Source organism: Malus domestica, chromosome 15 (genome assembly GCF_042453785.1).
Source record: "Malus domestica chromosome 15, GDT2T_hap1".
NCBI lineage: Eukaryota > Viridiplantae > Streptophyta > Magnoliopsida > Rosales > Rosaceae > Malus > Malus domestica.
Window position 1 is genome coordinate 2335997 of NC_091675.1, and position 14476 is coordinate 2350472.

A 14476-nucleotide genomic window follows, 5' to 3' on the forward strand; every position below is an offset into this window, starting at 1 on the left:
TACTTTATGTTAAGCGTTGACTCATGTTGAGTATTGTTTCAAGACAGCATCCAGTCACTTCGGCCCACACATGGACTGAATTTGAAGTCTCCAGCCAAAAGACTCTTGACTGAAGACTTGGGGGACTCCTGTTGGTACCATATATTTGGGCCTCGTATTTGGGCCTTGGGCTTCGTATTTGGGCCTCACACATTAAGCCCACGACAAATGTAAAAGAGGAGGAGCCCCTTATTCTATAAAAGGGGACTCCCCCTCATTCTAAAAAAGGTCTTAAGTCCTCATTTCTAAGGGCTAGAGCTGAAAACAAAGGCTAGAAGCCTTGAGAGAGAGTCCTCACACCACCGAGGCTCTCCTCTCCCTTCTCCTCTCTCTGGGGGACTTCCCCTCAAACACTTGTATCCACTTGTATCCATACAATTACAGAGAAACAGAATCAACTACAGTGTGGACGTAGCCCAAACATTGGGGTGAACCACGATAAAATCCTTGTGTTCTTTGTGTTCTTCGTGTTCTTGAGCGTTTGTGCAGATTCACGGTCGGATTTACGTTGTTCCAAGACCACCCCGGTTTTGTGCATCAACAAACTAAAATCTTAATTTTTTATTATTTCTTGCATTTGTATCTGTTGGCATTTTTAGTACGTTAGGTCAGGTTTTGGGGATTCATCTTTCTATTTATTCCCTTATTTGTTTCATTTTCTCTCTTTTTGGGGATTCATCTCTCTGTTCTGTTTGTTTGTTCTTTGTTTTAAGGTCAGTTTTTTTTTTTTTTTTTTTTTGGGTTTTCAGTTGTTAATTTGTGATTCTGTGTTTAGATTTTTCTTTCGTATATGATTAAATCGTTAATGGGTTTTGGTTGTTGAAATATTTTTTTTTTTGGAAGAATTTGTGTTTGGTTGCCGGATTTGATTTGGTTTTTGCTTTCAAGAAAACTGGGGTTCGAATTTTGGGCCGAGCCTTTATGATTCGATCGGATCGAGGTGATGGGGACAACGCGAGGGGTTGAGGTGGTGTCGGGAAGGAATGTTGTTTTTTTCTTCCTCTTGCTGATGTATAAACCCATCAGTTCCTCTGTAATTGTTTAGGTTTTCATTATTCTTTTTCGATCATATTTAGGTTCTGTGCAAGGAAGGGGACATATGAATCCTGCTCTTGATGATTCAATATGCCATCAAACATTACTTAGGCTTCTAATTTCAATTAGAAATCAAAAACCCATTTGGTGAGCCCTTGAGTCAAGGGCTACGCTAGAACATTTGGAATGAGAGTGGTCAAATCCAATCATGTTTTTGTATTATTTTTGAGTTGAAAATTAGGTTTTTCTTCATGAGAAGTTTAAATTACACTCTATTGGGTCTGAGACTTGGAAACTCAATATCTTTGTGATATTAGATTAACATAGTCAAGCTATATTTTCTTTTGGTGGGCATGTCTAAATTTCTGTATTTGCACGGTAGGGATGTCTTATCTGGTGAAGTGTTCAAAATCCTCCTGCTAACTGATTTAATAGGTTGAATTTGTATCCAAGGTGTTTAATTAACGAAAACAGGTCACTTCTCTCTATGGTGGTCCCTTAGAGTTTATGTTTATCGTGGAAAGCACAGAAGACCCTGCTTATCGGGCTGTATATATGCTACTATCACAGCTTAAGGTGTACGCAACAATAATGATGGTTTCTTTAATATAAGAAGAGCATCCATGACAAGTCATCTATAATATATGCTTGGAAGCACAAGTTTAATGCATAACATTTTTTAGGTTACATGTGTTCCCAGAATGATCTGTTTTAAGTTTAACTTCATTTCCTTGCAGGACGAGGTTGATGGTAAGATTGTTGTGGCTGGTATTTCAACAACCTGGGCTCTTGAAAGTGAGCATGCATCTACGCATTTGCATGAATGGATTGATCTCATATTCGGGTAGGTTTCTTTGGACTTTGGAGATTTCTAATTTTAGTTTATTTTTGGTTTGTATCTACCTCTTTTTCTTTCATTTCATTTTGTTTTTAACTTTTTCTTTTATAAGTTCATCACAACTCTAGACTATATCAACTTTGAATGTTTCATTTTTGAAACTGTTATATTCATTAATAAATTGGAATATACAGGTATAAGCAGCGTGGCAAAGAAGCTATAAAAAAAAAAAATTTCTTTTACATTACCTATGAAGGGACACTGGATATTCATAAGATCTCAGACCCAGTAAGTATAATTTATGTTGGCATCTGTATGATTTTTTCCATTATTGTTTTATAATTTTTTTCAGTACATTCTTTTTTCCTCTGTGCCAAAATCAGGTACAACATCGTGCAACACGGGACCAGATTGCATACTTTGGGCAAACGGCATCCCAACTGCTTACCTTCCCTCACTTGAAGAGGTTGCCATTAACAGATGTTCTTCATGTACAGGTAACGTTCTTTGGAGAAACAAGAAACTTAGCTGAACCTTTCGGAATGTTTATTTTATTTCTGGAAATTATCCAATCTAACATATTACATTGGGAATAATCACTGGTATGTGTTCATTTTCTTGCTTGAGTTTTTGCTGCGTTGTTCTATAATGTAAAAGTTAGGAAGGGCAATTTTGTCCTACCAGTTTTGGGCGAGATGGGGGGTAACCGGGTAGGTATCATTTGCTGTCGTTCAACTAGGGTTTCGGGGATGGAGGGTTTGCGAGAGAGAGAGAGAGAGAGAGGTCTCGACACTGTTGCTGCAGATGGATTTCACAAGTGGGAGAGTGGGTATGGTCAGAGAAGACCGTATGGGTCGTCAGGATTTCAGGGAGACAGGGGTAGGGTCATGAACAAACCTTACTGAAAGTGGGGTGTGCCAAATCTTGCGATGCATGCCGCAAATCCAAAGACAAGTTTGTTTTTTAAATTATATTCTTTAATGGTAGCTTAGATTTTCGAATTGTTTAGTATGTTAGGTCCGGTTTTGGGGGATTTATCATTTTAGAAAGAGATGTGGACAGGGAGATAGAGATAGAGAGAGGGAGAAGAGAAAGCATGGTTGTGTGCATTTTTTGGGGTTAATTAATGGGTTAGTGCACAGGGTCAGTGAGGACAAAATGACAGAGGGATGTATGGAAGGGTATGGGTTTTCAGTTTTTTCCTCTAATTCAACAGGTTATGCCTGTTTGAAAATCATTGTTTATTGTTTTGTTTTCCGTTTGCTTTGTTAAAACCATCATTCGAATTTTTTGGTTTCACTATGCTCAATTATGTGCTTCTTCATAATTTCCTGGTGTTTGCTTCTGCTACTAAGTAGATTCTATAATGTTCTAAATCTGTTTGGTAAATGTGCTTAAAGATTGGACATGTTATTGAATATTAGCTATGTAGTTTGGATTGGATATGTGGACCTTGGTGAAACCCACTGTGTGGATTTCACATTATAGTGTTCTAACTCAAACAGGCTTTCATGTTGTGTATTTTGATTAATAGCTGTGAAACCCACTGTGTGTCGCACCATGTAAGGAAATGGAATTGCTCCTTTTTGAGTTTAGGTAGATTTTTTTAGAGGTTTTTGTATATATTACTAGAAACTTTGTCTACTTATATATGGTGATTTACGTTTCCATTGGTGCGACTCTGGAATCTTATTATTTGTTGTAGGAAATTCTGTTTCTGTATTTATTGTATAATATTTCTTTCGTTCTCACCATTTGATTCGATTTCAGTGAGTTCTCAGTTGATCCTTGCTCTCATGATTTCCCAAATTGGTATTTTTGGGCGTCTTCAGTTGTCACTTTGATCTGGAATTTCCGCGTTATTTCTTTTAATTTCTGGGTTTTTATTTTTTCTCACATAATAATGACATTCGATATAGTTGACACCATGTGTTACTTATAGAGCAATTTTTTTTTACTGTAAGGACCATTTTGAATTGATTTAGTAAATGTAGTGTAGGCATAAGAACTTTGTGTTGTTTTGCAGTGATTCATGAACAGTGGAAGGTGTCGTTGCTGTAACACGAAACCCAGCTTTCGGCTATCCGCTGGCATCTCTCTGAAGGTTTGTGTACTATCTTATGTGGAATTGGGATGGTATGACTTTGGATACTTACCATATATGAGGAAAGGAAAATTGAAATGTTGCATTGATTAATTAGTAGAGAACGAAAGCATTGATACTATATGATTGTGTAGATTCAGTTATGTTGATTGAGTATTTGTTGGTGCATTGCAATAAGATGCATTTTTTTCATAATAAGTTGATGTGGATGAAGAGTATAACATCATAATTCTGGGTTGTTGTATTTATATGCATTATATGATTCATTTGTTCTGCTTAACATGAGATATTTAGTACTAATTGGGCATTTCATTTTACTGAAATTGTTAGCATGGGGATCAGTTAATGGTATCTAACATACTGCTAAGGCCGCTCCATCATCTACTAGCTTGAGAAATGATGAAAGCGCCGATAAAAGAGAGGTATCCATTAACAAACCCCCCGACCTCTTTTTGTTTTAATTTAATAGCCATATATATGTAATCGCTTTAAGCAATATATTTCACTTTTCATAGAAATTGGCCGCAAAATCCAATGCGAAAGTAACCGAGAGCACACTCCCAACCAAAGTCAAAGGTATGATCTTACAAATAGTTCTTCTTTTAAGGAGAATAATATTATACCTGTCTAATTCAAGTTTTGTATCAATGTTCATTGGCTATTACCCCATGAGTGTTGCTATACGACTCAGAGAAAATATAACTATGTATTGGTGATTAGAATTATTGGCGAGAGTATCAAAAAAGCAGCGGTTGTGGATCTAATTAAATCTGAGAAGGTTCTGAAAGCAGCCCAAGAACATGGCGTCGGTATGAAGCTCATCCTCACCACTCGCCACCACTGGTCTATTTAGACTTCCTCATCCAATTTACCATTCAATGCCTCATATTCATACTGATATATATATATATATATATATATTTATTTATTTATTTATTTATGTGCACACATATATTTGTTTTCGGTGTTTTAGTACTTTCCAAAAATGGATTTATGGGGATTTATATCGTAGTTGAGTACATGATGCGGATTCATATTCAAGGAAAAATGATCCTCGCTCAAGGTCTCTTTCTTGATTTGATTGATCGTTTTGCTAGGGTTTTGAGTTGTTGCAATTAGATCTTCAAATTGTATTGTAGAATTTATTAGCATAGTGGTCCTCACAAGTCACAGTCGATGTAGCACCTAATTAATCGTATCCAATGTTGTGATCTGAAAAGAAGCACTAATTAAGGGAGTAATATTTAAGGTTGAAGATAAAAGATTCGCTATAGCTGATAGCTCTAGATGTGTAATTACATAATAATTAGCTCCATAGGTTAATCCAATTTGTTGACGTAAGGAATATATTTTGACTGATACAAGTGCATGCTCTCATGGATTTCCCCCAAAGATTGGATTTTCAGTTTTTGGGAATGTTAAAAATTTAGTTTTTTGATCTTTTCTTGAAATGATATGAAATTGGAAATCCAAAATATCAATTTTTTTGACTTTGGTTCAAAATTTTGAATGCAAGAGGTCCTGTTGGTCCATTTTTGACCTTATTTTTTTTTATTTTTTCATTATATTTTGTTGTTAGCAATGAATTTATGAATGTATGAAAACAGTGGATGCCAAATTTAGGGGGATTTTGCTTAAATGAAGATACTGTAATATTAACTGAATGTACTCATACTGAATATATTCATACTTTGATTCTACCTGTTTATTGGGCAATAATCTTTTCCTGAACTACAATCTAACTATATGCTGAGTTGGAATTAGTCAAATAGGTTCTTAATCGACTGACTGGGCTTAATAGGTTTTTGGTGGCATTTTTTATGAAGATAATTTTTTGGTGGGTTTTGTGTTTGTTGTAGTGAATTTTGGGTGATTATGTTAGTGGCATTTGTATTTGGGTTCGGGCCTGATGGGGTTTGTTCTTGATGATTGGTTGTTGGTTATGAACTTAGATTCTTGGTTGTAATAATGCTTAGTTGTAATAATGCTTTTGCTTAGTTGTTCATGTAAAAATGGAACATTTTTTTAGTACATATATCATTTTATATTCGTTTAATGTTTGAACTTATGCTTATTAAGTTGATTGCAAGACTACAACTTGAAAAACTAACACATGCATATAATTTTTTGTGAAGGAACTGCAGTCCAGTGGCTGTATAGAGGAAAAGGACAACGCATGCTCTCTCTCTCTCTCTCTCTCATAGTAGCTCCGTGTTCCTCTCCCCCCAAACCTAATGGATTCGGCCCAATTCGGAGCTCCAGGTGAGATAATATTTCCCCAAATTGTATTCAATCTATGTTGCTTCATTTCATTTTCCATTTTAATTTGGAATTGTTGATATTTTAGGCAGGTATCGCATGTATAACCACAACAATTTTTGTGTTGGATTGGGGTCAAAGTGTCTAGCTTTATTAGCTATTTGGTCGCCTGTGTATTTGTAATCTGAATAATATGAATTAGGGCTTTTCTGTTAGTGTCCGATTGGTCAAGAAAGGATGCTTCTTTTTTGTTATCATGCATATTTAAGCTGTAAAGATCTGAAAAAATGCTTAATTAAAGTGAGATTTCCAGTTTTTGAGCTCAGTTTCAGGTCTTGAGCTTTGAATTTGTTTACATGTATCCCAGCTGAAGCTATGCTATTTAATCGTAGTTTTGGGGGATTTTGCTCAAAATCTGGAGAGCTCTCTCGCTTTGCTCTCTATGTAAACCCAAGAGAAATTCCATGGAAATTGTTAATGTCCGAACTAAGTCTATTTGAAATTTCAAAGTAAAACATTTATTTCATTGCTTTGTTTTTGGTATAAAAAAAATATTTATTGTTGAATAAGGACCCCTTTTTATGGATTGTTGACATATGTAAGAAATTGTTTCTGTTCTGACATATTAATTTTGCTCAATACTAATGCCATAACTGAAATTTTATAGAAATGGTGTAATTGGTCAATCAGAAATTTCGAATTTTAGCCGATGAATAAACTCTTGCATGATTGCTACTGCATACATACATATTTTTGGGTTGTTAGATTTTGTTTTTATTTCATTTTTTGCTATATGCAATTGTTGGTTTTGCAAAGGACTGACCTTTAACTTATGTAGTTTTACCTTTTTTGTTGTCAGAGTATGGGTTGGTTTTATTTAATAGATTGACTGGTATTTTTGCATTATTTGTTTTCAATAATCAGTATTCATTATTGGTTTATTGGTAATTAAAAGTTTCATCATTTTAAATTTTATTATGGATAAGTGAACACAGTTATGAATATCAACCATTTATCCTCATTCATATTCAAATATAATATGGATAAGTGAACACAGTTATGAGTATCAACGCATGCCTGAATAGCGTCCATAATGGCTGCCTTTGTTACATTATGATTTATGTTTTTTGCTATAGTGTCGAAGATGTCCTCAGAAAAAGTGAACAGCCACGCTCTCAGTCATCGAATATTGCACACCATGTTGCATATTTTTTTGTTTGAACATCTGTGCTTGACGACTTACCTGCTCAAACACCGCTTTTTCTGTGTTTTGCTAATTGCTAAGTGAGGTATGTAGGCTGCAGGGCATATGTTTTGCCATCTTAACTGCAAGGGCAAAATATGTGTGAACTGCAGCTTGCTTCTGTTTCTTCAGTTTCGTATGGAAACAGACCTCCTGCTTATTTTTGCGTTTGAACAGTTGTGGTTACAAAATTAGCTACTTGAACAAGTCCTCAACACTTTCTGTTTTTAATTACCAGTTTAAATGGCTGCCTACACTGTAGGACACATATTAGATGTGTGAACTACATGTTTGTTCTATTTCTTAAGGAAACAAAACTTCTTGGGTAACCATCTTTTCCTAATCAAAACGTTCAGTTTCTTCCTACTCATTGTACAATGTGTTTATATGTCAGCTCACTTGAATGTATAAAAACAAAACTGCTTATCTTATTGATCTATTCACTCATTTATTCCTTTGTTTGTTCATAATTGTGTTGAATTTATTCAACTTAAATGTGTTTTATTCATCCGATTACGCTTGAAACAGCTGGTTCCTGCGGCAACGCGCAGGCCTAATTTCTAGTATTCACTAAAATATCATACCACATACCACACTACTGGATTCAATTTCTCCTCTCTCAATAGCTTGTAGCATGACAGGAAGAAAAGATACACCTTACATCAAAATAAAAGCCGTTTAAACCTCCTTAATTAACCGACAAATTAAGCAGTTCAAGTTTTATTGTTGTTCAGACACTTTGACTAGAGATAGAGTTCACTAGGTAGACGTGGGCTGAGGAGAACTTCCAACGGAGTTGCTTTCGGAATGGTTAAACCAGGACTCTCAGTCAAATCAACAGACTGACCCGACGCCGTTTCAATCTTAAACCCGTGCAGCAGTCGGGCAAGCGTTAGGTGAAGAACCTGCATGGCAAACGACACACCAGGGCACGACCGTCTGCCAAAGCCAAACGGCATCAGATTAAATTGTTGCCCTCTGACGTCGACATGGCTATGGCTTTCCAAGAACCTCTCAGGAACAAAAGCAGATGGGTTCTCCCAAACCCTTGGATCCCTTTGAATCTTCCACACATTGACCACTAGCCGGGTGCCGGCTGGCACGCGGTACCCTGCTACGGTACAGTCTTCCAGAGCTTCTCTCGGTCCCAAAAGGGGCCCAGCCGGGTACAGACGCAGAGTTTCCTTGATTATGGCTTGGAGATATACCAAGTTTGTGATGTCGGATTCTTCAACCTGTCTTTCTGTGCCGACGTGGAGGTCTAGCTCTTCTTGTGCCATTTTCATGGCATCGGGATTGTTTAAGAGTAATGAGATTGCCCATGTAAGAGTTCCTGCTGTCGTGTCACTCCCACCAAGTATAAGCGCCTACAATTTCCATGTTTAATTTGTTTGAATTAAAGTAATTAAATGACAAATAATCAATTTTGAACATTAAAAAGTATGAGTTCATTACTTCCGAATCTAATAACGTGAATTTGTAATTAAATAAGTACTAAAGTATGTAGTTCATTGTGTGCAAATAGAGCGAGATTTATATCATAATATTTAGGTTACACTTAAACATGATCTAAAATCTCGGGTCACCATCAGTTAATAGCCTACGTGGTAAGTGTGTACCACATTTTTTTTTTCTTTAGTACAACGATATATTTTACACTAAGAGGAGGGAGAATTCGGCTAAACTACACAATCGGCAATCTAATTTGGTATCGAATTCACTAACCACGAGATTCAAACTTAAGACATCTCACTTACAATTGAAGAATAATACCATCAGACCGTAGTACTGAGTGGCATGCCACACTTCTAAATGGCAACCAAACACACCGGTCCCAATCATATTATCCCGCCCAATTTCGAATTGAGACAGTTTTCATCTCCCAGTCCTTAGAATCCTAAATTCTTTAGAGCTTTCAAAATTTACGTAGTAATGTGAAAAAAATTAAAATTTTCTTTCCTGTTTGCAAGCAACTGCATTAGTACATACCTCTCAAAATTTACGTAGTAATGTGATAAAAAAATTAAAATTTTCTTTCCTGTTTGCAAGCAACTGCATTAGTACATACCTCATAGCGTATTTTAAAAACTATCTCTAAACGGTACCAATAGTGTCATGCTTCTCTAGATTTAAAAAAAAAAAGACAGAAACCATACCAGACAGGTAGACTTGATGCTAGTATCTGAACTATACTGAAAATTTGAAAGCTGCCCTTCCTCCTCAAGAGACAACATGACATCAATGAAATCCTCATCACCTCCTTCATCCTCCGCCTCACCATGAGAAGCTCCTCTCCTCTGGCGGTGCTCCTCCAGCCACCCTCCGAGTATTCCATCTAACTCTTTCGCCGTCTTCTTCATCGCCTTTTCGTGCCCCTGCAAATCCAACCACCAAAGAAACGGCAGTGCATCTGCCACCACAAAAATCCCGATCAGATGAAAAAACTGTCCAATCGCCTTCTGACACCTTCTCGCCTCGTCCCCATCTTCGCATTTCGCCGACGCGCCAAAATAACGCTTTCCCGCCACCATCCTAACCACCACGTTAAGCGTCAGCTCCTCCAACCAGTGATTGAGCTCGACAACGGCAGGTCGTAAACCTCCGTTTTGGACCCACAAACTGTACAGTTCTTTTATGCCCATGTCGAGTTCTGACGTCCTGACATGTCTGAGCATATCCAGCCTTCGATTCGAGAGGAGCTCGAGCGTTGCGATTTTTCTCATCTCCCGCCAAAATGGGCTGTAGGGCGCGAAGCCGAACACGGCATAGTTGTAGCCCATGTGCTTGGCGGCCACCGTCGTGGGTCGAGAAGCGAGTGCCCTGTCGTTGACTGTGAAACAGTCTTTTGCTACTTCCCAGCTGCTCACTACAAAAGCTCGGCGGCTGCCGAGGCGGATGTTGAAGGCTGGGCCGTACTTGTCCGCCATTGCCCCAAGTGTTCGGTAAAGAAGCTGGTCTCCGCCTCCTAGAAGGTGGAGGTGGCCTATGATTGGCCATCCACCGGCGGGTTCCGGTGCTTCTCTAGACTTGGAATCTTGCACTTTTTTTTTAAGAAATGAGCGAATGAGAAAAATGAGGGAAACGAACAAACTTATGACTGTTAATTGGATAGAAAGATCCATGATTGGAATAATGTTGCGACGAATCAATGAAATAGCAAGCTCTGTTAGGTTGATTTATATACAAGTAATCCACTGGGGATTTCAGTAGGTTAGGCATAATGAAACATGCCGATTGTTGCATTGGTTACTATCTGGAGCAGTCTTTTGTTGCATTGGTTACTATCTGGGGCAGTCTTCAACCTTAATTCTGACTTTCTAGTAAAAAAACCACTAATGCTCGAATGTTGACGAATTAGAATCACTTTATAGAATGCTACCATTAGAATATCATTTAGTATATTTTATTGGATCAGGATCCTCTCCTGAGCAAATTGAGAGGATCCTCGGGTCCATCGGGCCGTTCAAAATTTATCCAACAGCTACAAACAGGGGGCTCCACTAAAAGTTATAATAATTATAGGCGTTGGATAACATTTGAACCGTCCGATGGACCCGGTCAGGAGGATCCTCTCCATTTGCTCAGGAGAGGATCCTGATCCTATTTTCTTCTCCTTGATTGCATAGGGAGACTAAATTTTTAAATCAAATTTACAAATCAAATAATGTGGTTATTGATGATTGAATTATTACTTAACGTTGATTAACGTACTTATTTTCTATTGGTGATACATCATTTGATTTGCAAATTTAGTTTAAAAGTTTGGTCTCCTTAGCATTACCCTTTGTGTAAATCCTGTATTGATATCTCATAGAGTTGACTTTCTAGAATACTATTTGTATTGTATAAACTTGTATTCCATTGTAAAAGAAAATGGCTTTTTAGGCAAAATGGTCCTTGAGATTTGTATAACTCCTAACTTTAGTTCCTGATATTTGAAATTAATAGAAGTGGTCCTTGAGTTTGTTCACCATCAATCATTTTCGTCATTCCGTGAAAAATTATGTTAAATAAAGACCTAATGAAAAAAATACACTCAATTTAATAAACAATGTGCCAAAATGATTTGACAAAACTTGAAGGTATTTTTATCACTTTATCATTAGTTAATAGAGATTTTACACGGAAAGACCAAAATGATTGATGGTGGACAAAGTTATGGACCATTTTTATTGATTTCAAATCTCAAGAATCAAAGTGAAGAATTATATCAATCTTAAGGACCATTTTGGCTAAAAAACCGAAGAAAATTAATAAAAAGAAATTTATTGAGAATTCCTTCCATGTATCTAATCCTAGCATTAGCACTCTTCAACATGGTATCAAAGCACCGTTTCCGGTGACTTTGATTGCCCACATCACCACTGTTGTCGAACCAACAAAAAACCCAAAATCAAAAGAGATGTCCACTAATGTCTCAAACCCCTTTACTTTACATTCCTCCGATCAGACTGGGGATATAATTGTTTCCTAAACACTTCAAAGAGACAACTACAATACATGGGGTCGTGCTAGGCATATTAGCTTGAGCGCGAATAACAAACTCAGTTCGGTTGATGGAACCATTGAACCTCCATCTGAAACTGACAAGCAGTTTGCATCATGGCAAAGATGCAACGACATGGTCCTTGCTTGGATTCTGAACTCCGCACTAGATAACATTGCTAGCAGCGTTTCTTTTACACATCAGCGACATATGTCTGGGCAGACCTGTGAGATCGCTTCTCACAAGGAAAAGATTTTCGCATCAATCTGATCAAAAGAGAAATCATCGAACATAGACAAGAGCAACAATCAATCTCAATTTACTACACGAAACTGAATGCACTATTGATGAATTAGCATCCTACAATGAACCGCCAACCTGCACTTGTGGGGGATTTAAAAAGATCAACGATCGAGATGAAAAAGAAAGGGTGATGCAATTTCTGATGGAACTAAACAAATCCTATGCTGCAATACGTGGACAAATTTTGCTAATGCAGCCACTCCAGACACTCGAAAATCATACTCCTTTATTCTTCAACAAGAAAAGTAAGTAGAGATATCCCTTATTCATAAAAGCATTAATTCACATGTCGTAAATACAACAAATAACAGGGAACCTGCTACACAAGCCCATCAGTCACAAAGAGGGAAAACACCTCTTCACTGTTCATATTGTGATCAAAACTACCACACAATTGAAAGATGCTATTTCCTACATGGTTTTCTGCCTGGTCACAAATACCATAGAAAAACGGTGAAGCCTCCAAACAAGAAAAAGCCTGCTGCCAACCATGCTAAGACAGGCACTGAGGCCACCAGGGATGTTGACAGAAAACACAAAGCAACATCCAGCGACAGCCCAAAATTCACCACAGAGGAGTACAACCAGATTATGACGATACTAAAAAAGAGCAACATTGACGGGTAATCTGCAACATTTTGCGAAAGCCACAGGTATAATCACACCTTCTTCTAATATGTCAGAAGTTGCCTCACATAAAACTTTATATTGGATCATCGATATCGCGACAACATACCATATATTTCATTCACCTCATTTATTAGACAGAAATCATTGTCTACATTTTAGACTTCGTTCAGATGCCGAATGGAGGATGAGCTAATATAAAATCAGTTGGTTCCATACGAGTTACTCCTCATATTAAACTCAACGAGGTGTTATATATGCCCAACTTTCGAGTCTATTATTATCTGTCATCAAGCTTACTCAGGCACTAAGATGCATAGTGATTTTCTTTCCCCATTTTTGTGTGATAGAGAATCACCACAAGCAATGATGAGGTGGCCATTTGTGATCTTAAACAATTCCTTCAAACTCATTTTCGAATCAAGGATATTGAACACTTGTAATGTTTTCATGGCGTGAGGTGGCTCGGTCTTCCTAAGGTATTGCCATCTCTTAGCGTAAATATACCCTAGACATTCTTGACGAAGCTTGTTTACTTGGTGCAAAACCTAGTTCATATTTTTAGTTTATTTATGCAACAATCGAGAAACATTGAGAGGTTATTGTGATGCGGACTGGGCTCAATGTCCCTTTACGAGAAGGTCCGTTACAAGTTATTGTATATTCCTTGGAAGTGCACTTGTGTCTTGGAAGAGTAAAAAACAATCCAATGTTTCTCAGTCCTCGGCTAAAGTGAAATATTGTCCCAACAGCTTCTGCCACATTTGAGCTTACATGGATGAAGTTTCTATTAGCGGGTTGATCATCTTGGACCAGCGAAGTTACATTGTGATCGTCAAGTTGCCTTTCAAATAGTCCCTAATCCGGTTTTTCATAAGTGCACCATGCCCTAGAAATCGACTACCATATTGTTCATAAACGGATACACTAAGGAGTTATTACAAAATCTTACATCCCTAGTGGACAGCAACTAGCTGACATATTTACGAAGCCATTTGGGCAAGCTGCATTTCAATATCTTCCTGGCAAGATAGGATGTTCATGACATTCACACTCTACCTTAAGGGACAGTATATATTTGGAAAACAATATCAATCAGTATATTTGATTCTCCTTGATTGTATGATTGGATTCATGTAAATCATTTATTGATATCTCATAGAGTTGAATTTGATATGGCATTTGAATAGAATAATAGTATTTAAAGTTTGTGTGGCTCTTTTTATTATTCATATTAATTAAATAGTATCTAACAACAACACCAAAAAAATAATTAAATAATAAAACGGGATGAAATGTGCTTGTAAGTTAACAATCAGTCACTCTTTTATTCTTAAGTTAACGCCTGACAACAATTTTAGACTTTTAAATGATGAATATGATTCACTAAAATAATGATTCTAATGTATAGCTTATAATTCTTGTGCTAAGAATCAGTTATTCTATGGAAGAAACGTAATAGTTATTTGGGTCACACACGATCATAACATATGATTCATTATAAGATATAGTTGTTGATAATTAAATTGTTATTTAAGTGTT

At 37.0% G+C, this 14476-nt stretch overlaps 2 protein-coding genes across 8 annotated transcripts; one reads left to right on the forward strand and one right to left on the reverse strand.

The window, feature by feature from the left end:
- The first annotated feature begins 1486 nt into the window (after positions 1-1486).
- Positions 1487-8958, forward strand: LOC139187474 (BEACH domain-containing protein C2-like). 7 transcript variants are annotated; one of them, XR_011576254.1, is made up of 10 exons: positions 1487-1509; positions 1812-1918; positions 2107-2200; positions 2296-2409; positions 3939-4016; positions 4347-4438; positions 4532-4592; positions 4737-4825; positions 6152-6278; positions 6364-6600. XR_011576254.1 is itself a non-coding variant. In XM_070813958.1 (10 exons), the coding sequence occupies exons 1-5, from the start codon at positions 1582-1584 to the stop codon at positions 3939-3941; spliced, it is 387 nt and encodes a 128-aa protein (XP_070670059.1). In that variant the 5' UTR covers positions 1510-1581; the 3' UTR covers positions 3942-4016; positions 4347-4438; positions 4532-4592; positions 4737-4825; positions 6152-6278; positions 7412-8958. The 7 variants fall into 7 exon arrangements, 6 of the variants coding, with proteins under 6 accessions (XP_070670059.1, XP_070670058.1, XP_070670061.1 ...); XM_070813958.1 differs by lacking the exons at positions 1487-1509; positions 6364-6600 and adding exons at positions 1510-1650; positions 7412-8958; XM_070813957.1 differs by lacking the exons at positions 1487-1509; positions 6364-6600 and adding exons at positions 1510-1650; positions 8253-8958.
- On the reverse strand, positions 8122-10695 carry LOC103441505 (xanthotoxin 5-hydroxylase CYP82C4-like). The gene is made up of 2 exons (XM_008380187.4): positions 9675-10695; positions 8122-8885 (listed from the first exon to the last, which is right to left on the reverse strand). Exons 1-2 carry the CDS (start codon positions 10638-10640, stop codon positions 8262-8264), a joined length of 1590 nt encoding a protein of 529 aa, XP_008378409.1. The 5' UTR covers positions 10641-10695; the 3' UTR covers positions 8122-8261.
- Positions 10696-14476: the final 3781 nt, after the last annotated feature.